The 17,397-nt window shown below is 40.1% G+C and overlaps 1 protein-coding gene across 8 annotated transcripts in view; it reads right to left on the bottom strand.

Moving 5' to 3' along the window:
* The window catches only part of LOC113028334 (calcium-activated potassium channel subunit alpha-1a), a 97,593-nt gene that overhangs the window by 70,038 nt on the left and 10,158 nt on the right, over positions 1-17,397 (bottom strand). For all 8 annotated transcript variants that reach the window (XM_080305052.1, XM_080305053.1, XM_026178528.2 and 5 more), the window contains one exon: positions 12,137-12,280. In XM_080305052.1, the coding sequence (XP_080161178.1) occupies positions 12,137-12,280 (144 nt within the window). The remainder of the gene's footprint in view (positions 1-12,136; positions 12,281-17,397) is intronic.

The following is a 17,397-nucleotide window of genomic DNA, read 5'->3' as shown; positions in this document are numbered from 1 at the left end:
TGGTTGTTTTAAAAACTAAATGTAGATGTCCAGCAGCAGCAGCGCAAGTATAGAGATGTGCAGTAATCCATGAAAGCAGGGAATCACAGAGTTCTCCTGGGGAGGCCTAAATAGTGTTGCACTTAAAATGAGTGGATAAATTGATCTTTTTAAATCTATCTTTTAGATCACCTTTAAACTCTTCATACACTGTGCGAACTTTGTGATAAGTAACCATTTTCTCTTTGAATGAAAAATTCATGGCACCAAATATTGTTGAAATAGCTGTGTTGATAAAACATTTTTCCAGCCTCCCACTGGAAAAAAAAAAAAATCACCAACAACATGAAAGGTTACAAAAGATACTTGAAGGCCACAACCCAAGTTACTTTCCCAAGCATTTAAGTGCTTTATTTCTCTCGAAAATCATCCTTCAGTCAGGATTCAAGTAACATTTTTCTAAGAGAGAATATTTACTAAAGAGTCTGCAATTTTTTTTCAGAGGTGCACATTTGCGTTCAAATCTGTCTCAGAAATAGAAAATGTTGCAGCTCATCTGATTTCTATAAAGTTCAATAAACAAAATGTGATCCTGATTTTCTTCTGGAATTTAACATTGTAATAATCATCTAGGACCTACTATAAATAACTAGTAGAAAATATTTTTAAATGCTTTGAATGTGAATGTTTTTCTTGTAACACAGAGAAAGATTTTTACATTTGCTATAACTTAGTGTTTCCCAGTTTTGCTTGCACCTTCTGAATCTCTTCACATTGGATATTATACTTTGAATATCATAGTAAAGCTTGTCTTCTTGTCTTTCTGAAAAAAATTGAATTTTGCCTCGAACAGAAACAGTAACAGAGTTACAGTTATTTAAGAGAACTTGTAAAATGTTCTAAACTAATCAATCATTAATTAAAAAAACAGAAGCAACGTTTAGCAGTTATTGAAGGAAAAGAGGGAGAAGAGCCATTATTACATTTAATAAGTAATTTTATTATAAATAGGTGGCGTGTTATTTTTTTAATGATTAAAATATATACACCACAGACTGTATCTAAACATGGAGACTGTGACATTAGTTTCTGCACTGTCATTTTAAAGTTAGAATTATGGGCGTTGTCATGTTTGTGTTTTTTGGAGCAAGAAATGAACGTAAAGTTATCACATAATGTTAGCAAGCTCATATTTATTATGTGTGAGCCGACATCAGCTATTTGCTTATGCTTATATATATGCATTTATGATGACTGATGAAAATTAATAGCGGATAAACACGCGTTGAGGTGGTATTGTTTGTCCACCAGAGGACCTTCTGCAACTTCACTGACATCAACAAATGTGCTTTGAAGATCAACCAGCTGATCTGACCAGAGTCAGGCAGACCACATCTGAGTAAATAAATCACTACACATAACAAATGTTAGAGTACTCCGTTTATGTTTCACGTGAAACAAAAATATCGACTGATAGACCAGGGGTCCGTTCTTCGTACCTCGCTAAGTAAGTTAGCTGGATTTGATTGTTGACGATTTCGCGTGATCTTGGATCGTTCGGTTCTCCGAAGCTCATCCGGGACTTGCTGTCATAGCAACAGATCCGTAAGCGTAAACCTGCTCGGGAGCAGGTTTACTTTATGTAAACAGGATTAGATCGTGGCCACTCAGGTATGTCCGCTTCATTTATACGAAAGCAACAGCGATATTTTTCCACTGTTTTTCCATAAATAAATATTATCAATGTAACTAAAGATAATGCAGTACCTGATCCTTTCATTGATTTCATACAGATACATACAGGTCATTTCCTAAAAAAAGGGAAATGTACTATTAACATTCTATTACATGTATGTGATTATTACAGATGTAATTCATATTTTAGAGTAGTAATAGTAAATTACTTCGTGTAATCAAGATGAGAGACCACAGCTATAAAAGCGAAGGTGGATTTGGGAAGTCTGTCGCAGCCATGTCCTGTCCGTATACGCGAGCCACCCATTGCGGAAGATGCAAGATTGATAAGGAGAGTCCTCAGAATTCAGCGTATATTGCGGGACAGACAGGATCCTTTAGCTCAGCGAGACAGTGTGCTCATAGAGAGATATCGATATTCCCGTGAGGATATTATTTACTTAACCAACTTGTTGACGAGGGGGTGCAGGACCACCACCTGTCTTTTTTTCCTCTGCCCTTTTCTTGGTTGCTGTTATAAACAAACAAACAGATTATTTCAGGGTCTCTTTTCAAGAGACTAAAAGCAATATAAGTGATAAATATTACCATTCTGTAGAATATTCTTATATTTCACTTTTACTTGTTCCCATGTTCTAGTGGGTCCTGTCGTGGCTCTAATGTGAAAGAGGATATAATGTAATATAATATAATAAATTTACCCTACTGCCTACTGGTGTTGGCCAGAGGGGCCGATGGTGCGATATGGCAGCCTGGCTTCTGTCAGTCTGTCCCAGGGCAGCTGTGGCTACAACCGTAGCTGCCTCCACCAGTGTGTGAATGTGAGAGTGAATGAATAGTGGCATTGTAAAGCGCTTTGGGTGCCTTGAAAAGCGCTATATAAATCCAATCCATTATTATTATTATTATTATTATTATTATTATTATTATTATTATTATTATTATTATTATTATTATTAAATTACTTACGAGTTTAATTTGTCAGCAACTTTCTGCCAGCCCTCTCTCCTTGCTTTTGCAGCCTTTGCAGTGTTCCCTTGCGTTTTAATTAAACTCTGAAACTCCTGAAATCCCTCAATCAAGAGTTCTTGCTCTGCTGCCGAAAAATACCGAGCGCGCTCCTTCGACATTTTCGTCGACCAATCAAAGGGTTGCCGATCAATGTTTCTACTATCGATGCGTAGCCCCTGTTAAGCCACCCAGTGATCTCACATTACTTCATCCAGCTATACTAATTGTCAACAACAGGTGTGTTCGGAGAACCGGAATAGCGAGCTCAAAGTTGGCGCGATGATTTGATCTTGGATGTAGTAAGCGAGGTACGAAGAACGGACTCCAGAATATCGGATTTTTAAAAACACCCGATATCAGTATCGGGCTTAAAAGTAGTGTATCATTCAGGCTGTAGTAATAATTTAACTAATATGTATATTTAGCCCGAAATACAATTAAATGAGTGAATTATATAAAAATCCATCCACTGCACAGTTGTTGGTAAATTAGTACATTTTTTAATTCATTCTCAAAAAAACATCTTTACTCTAAAATTGGACAGTTTAACAAGCAGCCTCTGGGAGACTGACTGGAGTTTATCTCAAGAAGCTTTTGGGGGAAGTTCAGTTTTGGGCCAAATCTTCCAGCCCTGGGGGTTACTGATTATTCCTCATCTCCTACTATTGCATTTATTTTTTTACTTTTTAGTTTAATCATCACATTTTAATTTTAATTAATTAAATATATTGTTTGCTGTTTCCTCAACACAATTTCACTTTTATTCCATCTCATGAAGCACTTTGTTTCTAAATCTGTAAACAGACAATCTGTATTATGTTTGCAGGATTGGTGATGTTGGCAAGACTACAGTAAAACAGCAAAAGTAGTAGTTTTAGAAGTGGCATGCGTTTCCCAGCAGAGATGAAAGAATATAGGTCATAGCATCCTTGAAGCTATAAGGCAGTAGCTCAGTTTTTTGGCTTCTGCCCACTGCTGTATTGCACAGATGTTAAAATAATCATGGAGGTTAAAGCACATAGAAACTGGATCTTCTCCTAAACCCTTGGCAGCTACACACAAGTGCTCGGTTTGTGTTTCGTGTTGTATACATTGCCCTGTAACTACCAGCGGCGTGAAACCTGATCCTCTGTTTGCCTGACACTGGTCCCTGTATATAGGGAGTGCATCTGATCTGAGCGCACTGACAATGTCCTTTCTGAGCTTTGAAAACAATGCTTCCATCCTTGAGCATTTTGGGTCAAGCCACTCGGGAACATCTCCCTCTGCCATCCTGCTCATCTATTTGCACTTATTTTGCATTTCATGATTCTCTGATGTGACAACAAATTGATCTGCTCCTGTTAGACAGAAACGGCATGTTCTGTCCTGTAATGAATAAGAGATTTTTGCACCATTATTCAGATATTAAATGCCCACAATCAAAACATGCAGCGTGGAACCCCAAATCCCACAGTGGCTTAGCCATGATTTAAGCCATCTTGGAAGCAGCCCAACCACTCTCACAGTGAGGCGTAAAGAGCTTAGGGTAGGCGTGGATGGATGTATCTCCCCCCCTCCCAGCTTCTTGCTGTCTGTCTCAGCTGAAATATTAGTTTGTTGCTTTAAAATTGTGAGAAAATGACAACGAGAAAAAAAAAAAAAAAAAGAATAACCAAATAGTCTTTGCTGCTGTGGGTGTAAGAGAAAAAAATCTTGCTGCTGAGCACAAGTGATGACTCAACTCTCAGGCAGCACTTCAGAGAGGAGGGGTCCTCACTGAGAAAATTCCTCTCACGTGTTAAAATGTAAATCATGGCCTGTGCTGCAGCCGAAAGGCTGGACATACAATAACTGCAGCAGTCCTGTGTTTTAAAGGTTGAAGGAGCTGATCTTAAAGTGAACATTTAAAGTTCCAACATGTTGTATGATCAGTAGGTAACTCATTTTCTTTAAGTGGCCACGGTAGTAAATTAAACTGAACTCGCCGAGGGAAAAACTACTTGAAGTATCAATCAAGAGTTTCATGCCTCTTTTACACCTGGCTTTCCAGAGACAGGAAAGAGAGGACTGTGATTAGTGATGGAGACGTAGTGAGCTCAACAAGCAGCTGCTTAGTCATTGTGTAGCTAATGACTTTTAATGGAATCTGCTGGCCAAATTGAGAATTTCTCATCATGAAACCGCTCGCTGAATGGATTCTAGGGATTGGGGGGAAGAATGTTATCATAAAACCCTTCTCGAATATTTTAAATACCACGCCACTTCACTAAACTCATTATACTTGACTGATTGTTTGTGCCTAATGAGAGCCTGCTGAAAATGTGGTGCCCAAACATAGACAGGTTCCAAATTAGAAACGCTTGCGCCACCCCCACCCCCTGGAGGAATGGTAATTATCACACCTGATACTTGCTGGTGCCCAAAACTAATGGTGTGATTGCTGCAAGAATTTGGCCTCACGATCGCAGAGGGTTAAGGATCAAGCAACTCTCAATCTGTAGACTCTGCAAGCACAGATGGCCACAGGTCAAGATGACCTCAACTAAGCATGTCTAAGGACCACTCAGATCTGTCTGTGTGCTGCACTGAAGGCAAATATTAATGACATTATTATCTACACAGACACTCAAAACACCACCCAGAGCAAATTCGTAACCTGCATAAATGTAGCTAATATTCCATAGTCAGTGTTTGAATACAGAACACAGGAGATTCACTGCTTTTTTGTGTTTGTTTTAATCTGAAGCAATCCAAAAATATCAGCAATGACAGGGTTTGATTTCTGCTATGTGAGAACACATGAAAGTAATTTAATGCATTTAAGTATGTAGACATGGTCAAGATGACCTGCTGATGTTCAAAACGATAATGAGAACATAGAAAAAAGGTGATTTACAGGACTTTGAAAGTGGCATGATTGTTGGTTTCAGACTGGTTGGTCTGACTATTTCCGAGCAGAGAATGGCCAGAAGGAAACAACAAAAGAATAACAGAAAATATCAAGTGAGCAGTGAGTCGTTGTAAACATGACTTATTGATGTCAGAGGTCAGAGGAAAATTGTAAGACTGCTTCGACCTGATAGGAAAGCAACAGTAAATCAAACCAACCTATGTGGAAGAGCATCTCTGAATGCAAAACATGAGATAGACTACAGCAGCAGAATACACCTGAGAGCTAGAAACAGGAAACTAAGGATACAATTTGCAGAGGGTAACCCAACCGGCATAACAGAAGACTGGAAAAACATGGCCCAGTCTGATGAGTGTTGAATTCTGCTGGTCCATTCGAATCAGAATCTGGTGCGAACATGAAAGCATGGATCCATCCTGCCTTGTATCAAAGGTTCAGGCAAGCTGTTGTGGTGTAATGGCGTAGGGGATCATTAGCACACTTTGAGATCCTTAGGCAAAGTCTACCACAGTATTGTTGTTGACCATGTTGTTGACCCTTTATGACCACATGATCCATCTTCTTATGTCTACTTAAAGCAGGATAATGTACCATATTACAAACATCAAATAATATCAAACTGTATTCTTGAGAACAACTTTATATACCAAATGACCTCCACAGTTGCCAGATCTCAATCAAACACAGCATCTTTGGGATGTGGTGGAACAGGAGAGTCACATCATGGATGTGCAGCCAACAAATCTGCAGCATCTGTGTGATGCTATCATGTCAATATGGACCAAGATCTCTGAGGAATGTTTCCAGCAGCTTGTTGAATGTATGCCACAAATAATAGAAGCAGTTCTGAAGGCGATAAAAGGTCCAACCGAGGACTAGCAAGGTGTACCCAATTATGTTTGTGTGTGCAAGAGTTTAGTCCATAATTTCTAGGAAATTCTTTAAAAAAAAAAGAAGAAGATTTTACTCGAATCAAGATGGTGCTAGTGCAAAGTGTGGCGTGTTAGTTTGACTTCATTTATATACAATAATGACTTACCAAGATGTTCTTGGTTTTAACTAGGAATGAAACAAAATAACTTCAGTCTCACATGGCATTGTTTCCTTCTGTAGGGGCCTGACAAAACAGGCCTGGCAGCTGCTGTCACCCGAAAATAGCGGCAGGCTTAGAGACGGGCAGAGAGCCGAGTGACGCTGCCATGTTGTTCACTCTGTTGTACTGGGTGCGGTGAAAGTCACACATGATCCCGTTGGCACCAGAGTCCACAGGTGGCAAACAGCGTCCTGTCTTTGCTACAAGGCCATGGGCGTGTTGAAAGAATATCTGTTACATACAACGATACCAACATCCTAACCTAAAGCCGAGAGTCAACTGGGAATGTCAAGAAAAGGGCACGAAGAGTGAATGCTGACTCCTTTCGTGCTGAGCCGTGGAAAATGTGTAACAATAAATCAGCGCTAACAATGAATTCTCAGTCATGTAAAGGATAAGCGCGCCCATGACTTCTGAAAGGCACTCTGAATATTTCTGCTGAAGCGGCACCATAATCGGCAATGAGAGAAAAGAGCAAGTCCACACGAAAGTGTTTAGTCTTTCTCTCTCTCTCTCTTTCCCCTTTTTCACTCCCATCAGACAAAAAGCTTTTCCATGTAGCGGCTCAATTGCTGCAGCTCACGACCCTCTCAGAGGAGGAGGAGGTAAGTGTCCGCCTGATGAAAATGCCCTTCTGGCCCACCTGTAATTTCGTTCAGTGCTGCTTTCTCCCCTTGTGGTTGCGATATCAAATCTAGCGGTCGAGCCAGAAAATAACTCTTTCACCCTGTCACCCAATATGACTTCCTCTACACACACGCTGACCCCAGAAAACCTAGACGACTCCAAATTGTGAGAACTTTTTGTCTGACAGCTGGTGATGTTAAAATTAGAAGTGACCTAGCTGAAGCTAGCACCTTTTGCTCACGGCTTAACTTGTAGAGGTTTAAGATGGGGAAAAATTGGCCATCATACACTTCCGCTTGCCAGCCACAACTTAGGTATCCGAGAGGGGTGGAGCTGACTGAGGAACCCAGTGATACTGCGCATACATATGCTAGCTACTTGCCAATCATACCAAAAGCCATACTTCGGTTTATTAGTAATGTGGACAGTAACTGACACTAATAGGAGCAGTAATTTACAAAATGAATATGTTGTATTGAATAAAACCTGAAACTAGTGACTGAGCCCATTATATCATTAGAAAAGTCTTTTAACCAGATGTGTTTTGCGAAGGGGTTGCCCCCTGCTGGGTGACAGAAAGAAGTTTTCACACTGGCTTCCCTTTTTAGCCATGGAAATCTTTTACATACTGCGCAGTCTATGCCAGCACACTTGAGTATAGCTACTACCCCCATCGGTCTCTCCCCCTCACCTCTTAGCTCACCAAGTTCCACCCTTTGTCAACAGAGCACAGGCATGCTCACGAAAACGAAAAATATGCTAAACTCAAAGAGGACTTCCAATAATGACTGTATAAAGAGTTTTAAAATGCACGAGTCGAGTGTGGTTTGTCTGTGTGTGTGTTTTGGGTTTTTTTTTAAATGTGCAAGAAGTACAGTAGTACTCACATGCCAAATGTTGGTATGTCTCGGCAGCTCAGCTTATTGGACTGTAACAACATATGGCATGCCAAACAGAGACTTGTAGCTACTGTATGTAAGAAACTTTTCCAAAAAAAGGAGTTATAAATAAACAAAAACAGCTGGTGTTTACCTGCAGTACTTTATAGTCAGAGAATTCATTCAAGTCTAACTTAAATGCCTTCGACTCTGTTCAACCTGTGACTGGGGTTAAAGCGCAAAGATTGAAAACTTAAAAGCACCAGAGGTCATTTTTGGGCGTCCAATAATAGAAAACCTTTCTCTGGCCAGAATAATAGCTTTGTGACATCCAAGCCCCCCCTGTGGACTTCTAGAGGCAAACACACATGGGCTAAATGTCACTCAGCAGGGTCCTGTCATTTAAGAGAAATCAGATTTTCCTTCAGAATACACAAACTTGGGCCTGGCTGTGGTGCATACTTTCTATCTGAACTTTCTTGAAAATTGTAGTCTCAAGGGAAATACAAATAAGAAATACATCCATAACCTGCTTCTTTATCCTTTTTGGGGTTTTCTTTGGTATAAGTATAAACTGCAGCCAACTGTTCAGGCCCCGAGGGGCGTTTGTTTTGACGTTTGCAAGCAGCAACGTGATGACATTTATCATGAATAGGGAGGGTGGTCTTGTGTGATGCAAAAATGGATATGGTGAGGGAAAATCCAATAAAAATAAACTGACAGATGGGATCCAATCTAGAAGAAACCCACGGCTTTACATACATGTTTGCTGACCTGAATTTTGAAAACTAAACAAGAGAGTTCACCTTAAAGCGCTTAAAGATCAGAGACTAGATCTCCTGCAGAAAAAACTTTACAGACTTAAAGGTCACCAGGAAGTGTCCTCTCTGCTAATCAAACAGCCCTAATGGCAAGGTTTGATCTTTTACAATCTGCTGAGGCCAGTTGGGCAAATGAACACTGGGCTTCCTCAGCTTCCGCAGGGCAGCTTGCACCTGTCTGTCACTCAACAGTCACAGTCAGAGGTAAACATTCAGCTAAGTCTACAGTGATCTCGTCTCCTCTGTGTAATCTGTTACATTTACCTAAAATGTGTCATGCTACAGATGTCAAGGCCCCTTAGTTGAAATGCCCGATTATAGATAGTGAGGGAAAAAAGCCACAACCATCAAACTCAGTCACTCAGAAAACCAAATGTCTTGTCATGTACTTTAAACATTAACCAGCTTTGTAACCTTTGTGCTCTGACATACTCTGTGTTTGTACTGTAGAGCTAATTGAACAGAAGCCCTCAACTGAAATGTATGATTTATGTGTTTATTTTTTTGGCCTTGGGCTTATCAAATATAATTCAGCGATCAATTTTTTTGGTCTTTTAACTTTTAACTTGTGGTCCGCATGTTTGTGTATTTTCATGTCCATGTTTTTAATTTTTTGGATTGCTTATTTGTCTTTTAGTTCTTCTTCTGTACATTTTGTAAAAAGGCTTTGGAGAGCTATACGGCACGAGCAACTGAATCTTCATGCAGCGGGTATCAATCTGCTAAACTGAGATTCAGAAAGTTAAATTAAAATTGCAAAACACTGCAGGCATCCTGCAGCTGAGCCTTCTTTTTTGCATAATCCATGCCTCAACTGTCTCAATTTATCCACTTCAACTTCAGCCACATTTACACTTAATAATGTAGTCAGGTTTAATTAGGAACAGCAAACTGGATTGTTCATTTGGATTCATATGCAGAACCACTAATTGATTTTATTTATTTATTTATTTTTTTTTTGGAGAGGTTCAAGTTTAAAATTGGCGGATTTACTCTTTGCTGGCTTTTATTAAACAAGACTGCAAATAGAAAACAGCTGGAAATAGCAGCTCAAGATACATGTAAACAAAAAACAAAGAAAGAAACAAAAAAAAGCAACATTTTACAACTTCAACCTAAAGCGCTCCATCTATGCAAGATAGCATATGTAAATGTACGACAAATAAATACACAGAAGCACTCACTTTTATTTAAGCTATTCCTTGCTCTTACTCCCCAGTAAAATTGCTCTCAGATGGCCTGGAAATAAGCTTTAATGCGCTCCCTGAAAAGGCTGAAATAGAAAACACACATCTGCCCTGTTTAGGTAAGCTGCAGTTGCCATGGTTACAGACGAGCACTTGCTAAACAGTTGTGTCAAGCCATCATTGAGACAGAGCACTTGAGCTGTGCACGCACACACACACACACGCGCACACACACGCGCGCACACACGCGCACACACACACACAAAGAAGCAAGCAGAGGGAAGCGTTGGTGTTTTAAAGTGAAAAACAAGGAAACAGAGAACGGGGAGATGTTGTTAGCAAAATGCTGCTGTCAACATACACCACCACTAGTCTCTGCACTCAGTCCACTCTGGGGACAATTTGAGTTTCATAATGTTTGACGGAAGATGAACAAAATGTGCCCCTTGTTGCTCCAGCCGGGAGCAAAAAAACGTGATTTTATCAGCTGTCACACACTCACACAGACTGTATGTAAAAGAGGGATAAAGCCACCGTGACATCATCCACTTGTTCGTGAAGTCCCATTTTGACACCACTAATATTGCAGACATTTATGTCTTAAACAATTATAAACAGGTGATTTGTAAAAGGGAGGGAGGTAATTTCAAGGCTGTAGCCGTATATTTAAACATGGGAGTCTATAGGAATGACTTGCTTGTGGCCCCAGCCTCAAGTCTCAATTCTAAGTAGTTTTTCTTGGGTTCTTCTGATTTGGCATCTTTTTCCAGATGTTGCCACTTGATGGGCGTGTACATCAACTCAAATCCAGGGTCTATATTTTTATTTAGATTTAAAGGAACATTTTCTTGTAAGCACGACACATTTGAAGCACACTTTAAAACAAAAAGACTTGACAAAGTGTTCTGAATCAACTGAAATATTTGTGAATAAGTGAACAACTTCAGATAAGTGTCCAAATAAAGATGTATTCCATCTTCTTAGCCTTCCAACATGATCAGCAGTTTAGTTTTAGCCCACAAATATGAACTAGGCGGATCATTAATATTCCACATAACAGTTTAGTGTACAGCTCGCCCGGCGTTCAAGATTAACAACCTCCACACGTCGAGCCAACTGGAGATGCTGCATCGCATTTAAGGAGGTAGTTGAAAGTGGGATCAAGCCCGAAGCACTGCGTCAAGCTCTGGCACAGTGCTCCCACTCATATCATCTCGTTTCATCACTCCACAGTCGCAGTACTTTAAATGCTGAACATTTACAGCCAAATCATTATACAGTGTTGAGAAATAATAAGAATAAACCTATAAAAAACACCACAGCAAAAATTTCCCTGATTGGATATCGTGTGGCAACATAGTTCAGTACACAAGATGATAACAGGTGTTTAAGGGATGTGTTCTCCATCTAACCCTGTGAGCAGACACACCAGGCACCATTGCATGACCAAAAGCTATTGTAAAACTGCACATGTCCCTCCCTCCTTCCTTTCTTTGGCATCTGTTTCTCTCTGCTGTCCGAGGTTATTATGGGGTGTATGACCTTAATACATGCCTTAAATCTCTCTGCTTTGTTGCCCAGGCTTTGTTTGGATGTGTAAGCCTCACTGTCTGAGAGAAAACCTACCAGGAGATACACCCAATGATGCGTTTATGGGTTTGACAAGCAAAAATAAAAGCAAGGAATATTCACACATGCCCAGTTTGTGCCTGCTCTGACGCAGGTTCCTCTGGCTTGTCCTATAATAACAAATGTTTTTCACAAGACAAAAATACTACAAGGGAGCTCAACCAAGTGAATTGCTGTCATCAGTAAGTCTGGGAATGATTATGATGGGCTGTCACGCTTCATCTCACCGACATCTTAACCAGCGGCCTGCTACGTGTAAGCCTAAGTAGCTGAAGATGTCAATCAAAAACTGAACAAAGGATGATGGCTGAGAATGAGCTTACCAGGACTCTTCCTGTCAGCGTCTGAGCAGATATCATGACTCCGGCCCAATCTTTGACCGAGGTCATCCAGCCCACCTCGCTGGCTGCGGCATCATCCTTGTCTGTGCGTTTAATACCATCGCCTGTGGTGATCCGATGGACCTCCTGAAGAAATAAAAAGACAAAAACAAACCCCAGTATTGGTTATCAATTGCTGCAATACAGTAATTGAGCCCTTGAGCCCTGTAGGTCAATGCTCTGACCTATAACAAGTGTAGCTTTGGACTCTTTTGGGTGTCAATCAGGAAAAGAAAACACATATATGTCAATGGAAAACCAAGGACACTGCGTGCTCATAAGGTAGCCACACATTTAAGCATACCCTGCTGTGTATTTTACAATAATTGTGACAATAATTTGCATATTAACTTATGCTGTTTGAGTTGAGAAGAAAGAATCCAGTGATTAGATTTACAGAGCCAGTAAATCAGCTGAGAAGTTATTTTTCTTACACTTGTAAAATCAAACTTTTTGCAACTAGAGGGGTCACATCCTGCTGGGCTTTAAAATACCAGGAGGCTACATCCAACTTTGATATACAATTTCTAGCTGCTGCCATTAATTAGATTAACTGTAAAATCTGTAAATAAATAAATAAATAATACAAAAGCACAGAGAAAACCCCAACAATCAGATGACCTCACAGGAGCAAGCACTTGGCAACAGTAGGAAGGAAAAACTAATTTTTAACAGGAAGAAGCCTCTATGGAAACCAAACCACACCAATGCATCGTGTGTTGTGATGGCAAGTTTTTACAATATACACTGATTATTAATAGGATAACATTAGATATTACGTTAACATTAACTCTTACCACCTACAGAGCCCTGAAATTTATTAACAGAATTTGGTTACAAAAAGTAAAATACATCATTTCTAATCTAGGGACAAGGTGCGAGGCCTTCAGAACAAAGCTAAGCACACATGCATACAGTAAACATACACAGACAGCAGTAAAGAGACTCCAGGAGTGTATCCATGGCAGCCACTGAGCTCCTGGTGTTTCTGCTTCACTGAGTGGGCTGCCTGCCTGCCTGCCTGTCTTTCTGCCTGCCTGTCCATCTGTCTGTTTGTCTGCTGGGACTGGCATGATTCACAGAGCAGGAAATCGAGACAGGATGCAGAGGTTAGCCATGCTCCCTGATGAAACACCCCACAGCCCTGAGGCCAACACAGCTCAGACTCTTTACCTCATGACATCCTACTCCTCTTCCACCTTAATGGTGTCACACATCGCACTCTCTGAGGCCCGTTCCCTTCAGCTGTTCTCATCAAATACAATTTGCTGATGCCGCGCATGTACGGGAGTTGGGGAGAGTTAACTATTCATTGTTCTTGTGGGCAAATGGGCACGACATTTTTACATTACAGTTAAAAAACTAATTAAGTGGAAACTGTCTGCTATTATTTAAGATTCACATAATAATCTTAAAAAGAGAAAAAGAGAACAAAAAATGTATTGTTATGAGCAGCAGAGTCTCTAGGTTTGAGGTATGTGGATAAAAATAAGTAATTAAATGGTTAAAGCCAATCATTAATACTCTACATGTATCAGCTTAGAGCTGCACACTTCTCAAATCAACAAATGACTACCTCATTAAGGGCCTTTTTTTTTAATAAGAGTTTTCAAATCACACCTTATGACTCAAGCATTTGACTAAAAATAAACCACAAAGTCCCTGCTCAGCGTACTGATGAGGCATGTCTCTTCAGGGGATAAAATCCACTGACATTTTTTAAATTGGCCACAAATCCCGAGTAAAGACCAAAACTAACAATGAGCTCATTCCATTAACAAGTATGCTGTGTACCTTCCTGACGTCAAGCTTCACTGGTGGTCCAGAAACACAGAAAACGAGGCGCACGACAAGTAGGTGCACACCCCGCCACCGTTATGATCACCACTGCACTGCTGCCATAAATACTCAGCGGAGCACGGATGTATATTAATCAACGATTGGAAATAGTCCCAAACAGCCATTCTGTAAATTCAATTTGAGTAATGTTGCCTGGGGATAAAACCCCAGCTGCAATTACTGAGGCCTTTTTAAAAACTTGCGCTTTATTATGCTCGTTAAAGATTTACATCCTTAGAATTCAGTCATCGTGAGTCAGTGTCGCAGAGAGGGTAGGATATTAATCAAGAATCATTTAGGCTTTGTTGTTTGTCTTTTGTTTGGATTGATTGAAAATGTAAAAGAGTGAGTTACCCTGACTTATCCTTTAACAGAATAAATTGGAGGTCTTCAGCTTAAACGCAGGCTGTATGCAGGCAATTCTTGCAGGAGATGATACAACTGGCTAGGGCTGCACGATTAATCGTTAGAAAATCGCGATCTCGATTCATACTTATGTGCGATCTCATTTCCAAATGACAACGATTTAAAAACAAACAAACAAACAAACAAACAAACAAACAACTACGATTGTACCGCATTTTGATCCGGGACGTAATCTGCATGAAAACAAGCGCTCACTCTTCCTGCTCAACAAATGACAAGGGCGGAGCCTTATACCACGTGGTACAGAAGCTGTGCCGTGTGATGCTAAAATTAGCAGGGAAAAAACAACGGAGAGCACTTCAGGGATGACGAGAAAGTGACAGGAGAAAATCCGTCCCGGTCAACCACCCAAACATCAATAACGGGAACCTCATACAGCGCTTCCCTATACACGTCGAACTCCCGCAGGCACAAAGACATTACGGAGGCTATTACTTATCACCTGACCAAAGATATGGCTCCCATCAACACTGTGCAAAACGAGGGATTTAGGAAAATGATCAACACCCTAGACAAACGCTACACAGTGCGGTCCCGCAACTATTTTTCTATTGTTGCACTACCTGCTCTATACACGCAGTGTCGAGCAACGGTGGAGACGGAATTTCAAGCAGTACAACATTTTGCAGCAACAACAAAACGTGAGACATTTGTTGTTTTTATGTTTATTTATTGTTTTTTATGTTCAGTCTCAACTGTTACGAAGTTGGTGTGCAGTTAATAAGTGCAATAAATATTTATACTGGAAAGGAAAATCGTGAGAGAATCGTGATCTCAATTCTAAGCAAAAAAATCGTGATTCTCATTTTATGCAAAATCGTGCAGCCCTACAACTGGCCCTGTCCTTCACATTGAAATCTGTGGCTGTCATCAAAGTAACAAAGCATTTATTTTTGTAAAAACAGTCACTATAAACATTTAATATACTTTTTTTTTTCATTTTAAATGGCAATTCATTAGTAAATCACTGTTTTCTGTTATGAACACCTACTAAAGAAGTGAAAACAGCCTATGTGATAGTTCCTGGTATAGGAGGTGTCATCGGGCCCACGTAACTGTGAGATACTGAGGAAAAGGGAGAAATAAGTAGCACAAGTGCCCCTAGAAATAAATCTCAAGCAAGTTAAGTCATAAAAAATAACCAAAAAGTCAAGTACTGATACTTCAAACATCTGCAGTGTATTAATTTTGTTAACGTGTACAGTTTACATAATTTCTGCCTATATTCAGACCACACATTTCAATCAACCTTCTTATCGTAACTGAATAGTTTGCTCAACAAAGAAATTCGATTATGTACACAGCCATTAAACCGCCGTCAGCCCATGTTAGACTTCCTGCAGCCTGTCCAGAGCCCTGCAGCTAACCTGATAACGCCACAACAACATGTCCACTTCACTTAGCAGCTAATGCAGCCAGCAACCAATTCTGTGAAACTCCAGTTTAGAAATTTCAGCCAACAGGTATCAGCTGTTTTCATACAGATACCGAGTCTCATTCTGCTCTATCTGTGGACAGTTTCTTACAGAGGCGCTTCTGCAGCAGGGTCTTGCATTGTAAGCCAAGCTTCCAACACTTTCCAAGGTTACATAATTTATTTAAAAAAAAAATCTTATCAGATTGGTCTTGATACAGAGACTTTAGGGGAATTTAAGTTGAATCTCACTTCTGAATCGCCTTAAGGAGATCACGGTGAGTGGATAAGACTTGGGTAAGGGACTGAAAGGGAAAAGAAAAAGCTGTTTCACTTGTCAGTCAGCAGCCTCTTCAATTAGTGTTACAGTAAAGTGTTAAGCAACAAAGCTATGGAGATCTAAGGCCATGGCAGTAAACTGAAAAATGGGGTGTAGTCTAAATTGTTTGGCTAGGAAATGCTAAAACACCCAGGTATCCCTGACTGCAACCTGTGATTTATTAGTTTAAATGAAAACTCTGGAATAGGTATAGATTTTATTGGTTTCGTCAGAGTTAAAGGCTGACTTTGATTGGACGCAAGCTGTAAGCACCAAGGGTTACCAAGGGTCACAATAGCTATGAGTCTCTAGGATGTATGAAACACAATGTGTCACATCACAGTCTAAAGTTTAATGTGACGCGAAATAAGAATTATTATTTATAGAAATGGTAGTTATTTAAAGGAACTATTACTTTAGTCTGCCACACAGTTTACTTATCTTCAGATACTTTACCTCCAAGCCACAACAACTGATAGTACAAGTAGCTCATTAATATTGTAAAACAGCATCCTAGCTTCCCAGTTAGCAACAGTCATGTTTAAGTATATCTAAGTGTAAGTGTATGTAAATATATGAAACATATGCTTACTGGCTAAAAACGTTACTACCTGGATTTAACTAATCAAAGAGATAAGAACTTTGCATTGGATAATCACTGCATGATTCCATGTTGGAAGACAACCCACTGTCACCCAATGGCTTCCCTTTTAGAAGAGTCGAACTATTGGCCTGCATCAAGCAAAGAAAACAACTAAAGAGACTTCTGAAGCTAAAAATTTGGTTAGAACTCTCCAATATGCTAATTATTAAAACCTGGAAGGATAGTGGGCTCAGTGAGTTTACCTGAAACCTTGGCTGATTATGACCCACACCCGTTCCTTGGCTTGTGTGATTAGGTAGAGGCTCAATAGGGGGTCCATGACCCTCTTGGGGGCATTCCCATAGGGCTTAAAATCTGGGACTCTCCACCAATTGCTCTTAGAACTGAAAAAGCCTCTTGGATGAGAGGTGAAACGTCTTTAAGGAAACTTAAAGAAGTCCAGACGCTTTTCTTTTCCAAGCTCCTTAGACTTCGATGACCTGGATGACTGAGAACCTTCGCAGACATACTGGAACGATAGTGGTTGGACTCGTAGCAATGAAAAATAAGTCGTGTGGTCCAAATTTACTATGTTCCAGAGTGATGGGCGTATCAGGGTAAAA

This window comes from Astatotilapia calliptera, chromosome 8 (genome assembly GCF_964374335.1).
Source record: "Astatotilapia calliptera chromosome 8, fAstCal68.1, whole genome shotgun sequence".
NCBI lineage: Eukaryota > Metazoa > Chordata > Actinopteri > Cichliformes > Cichlidae > Astatotilapia > Astatotilapia calliptera.
Note: the sequence above shows the minus strand (reverse complement) of the source record. Positions and strands in the feature narration are given on the sequence as shown.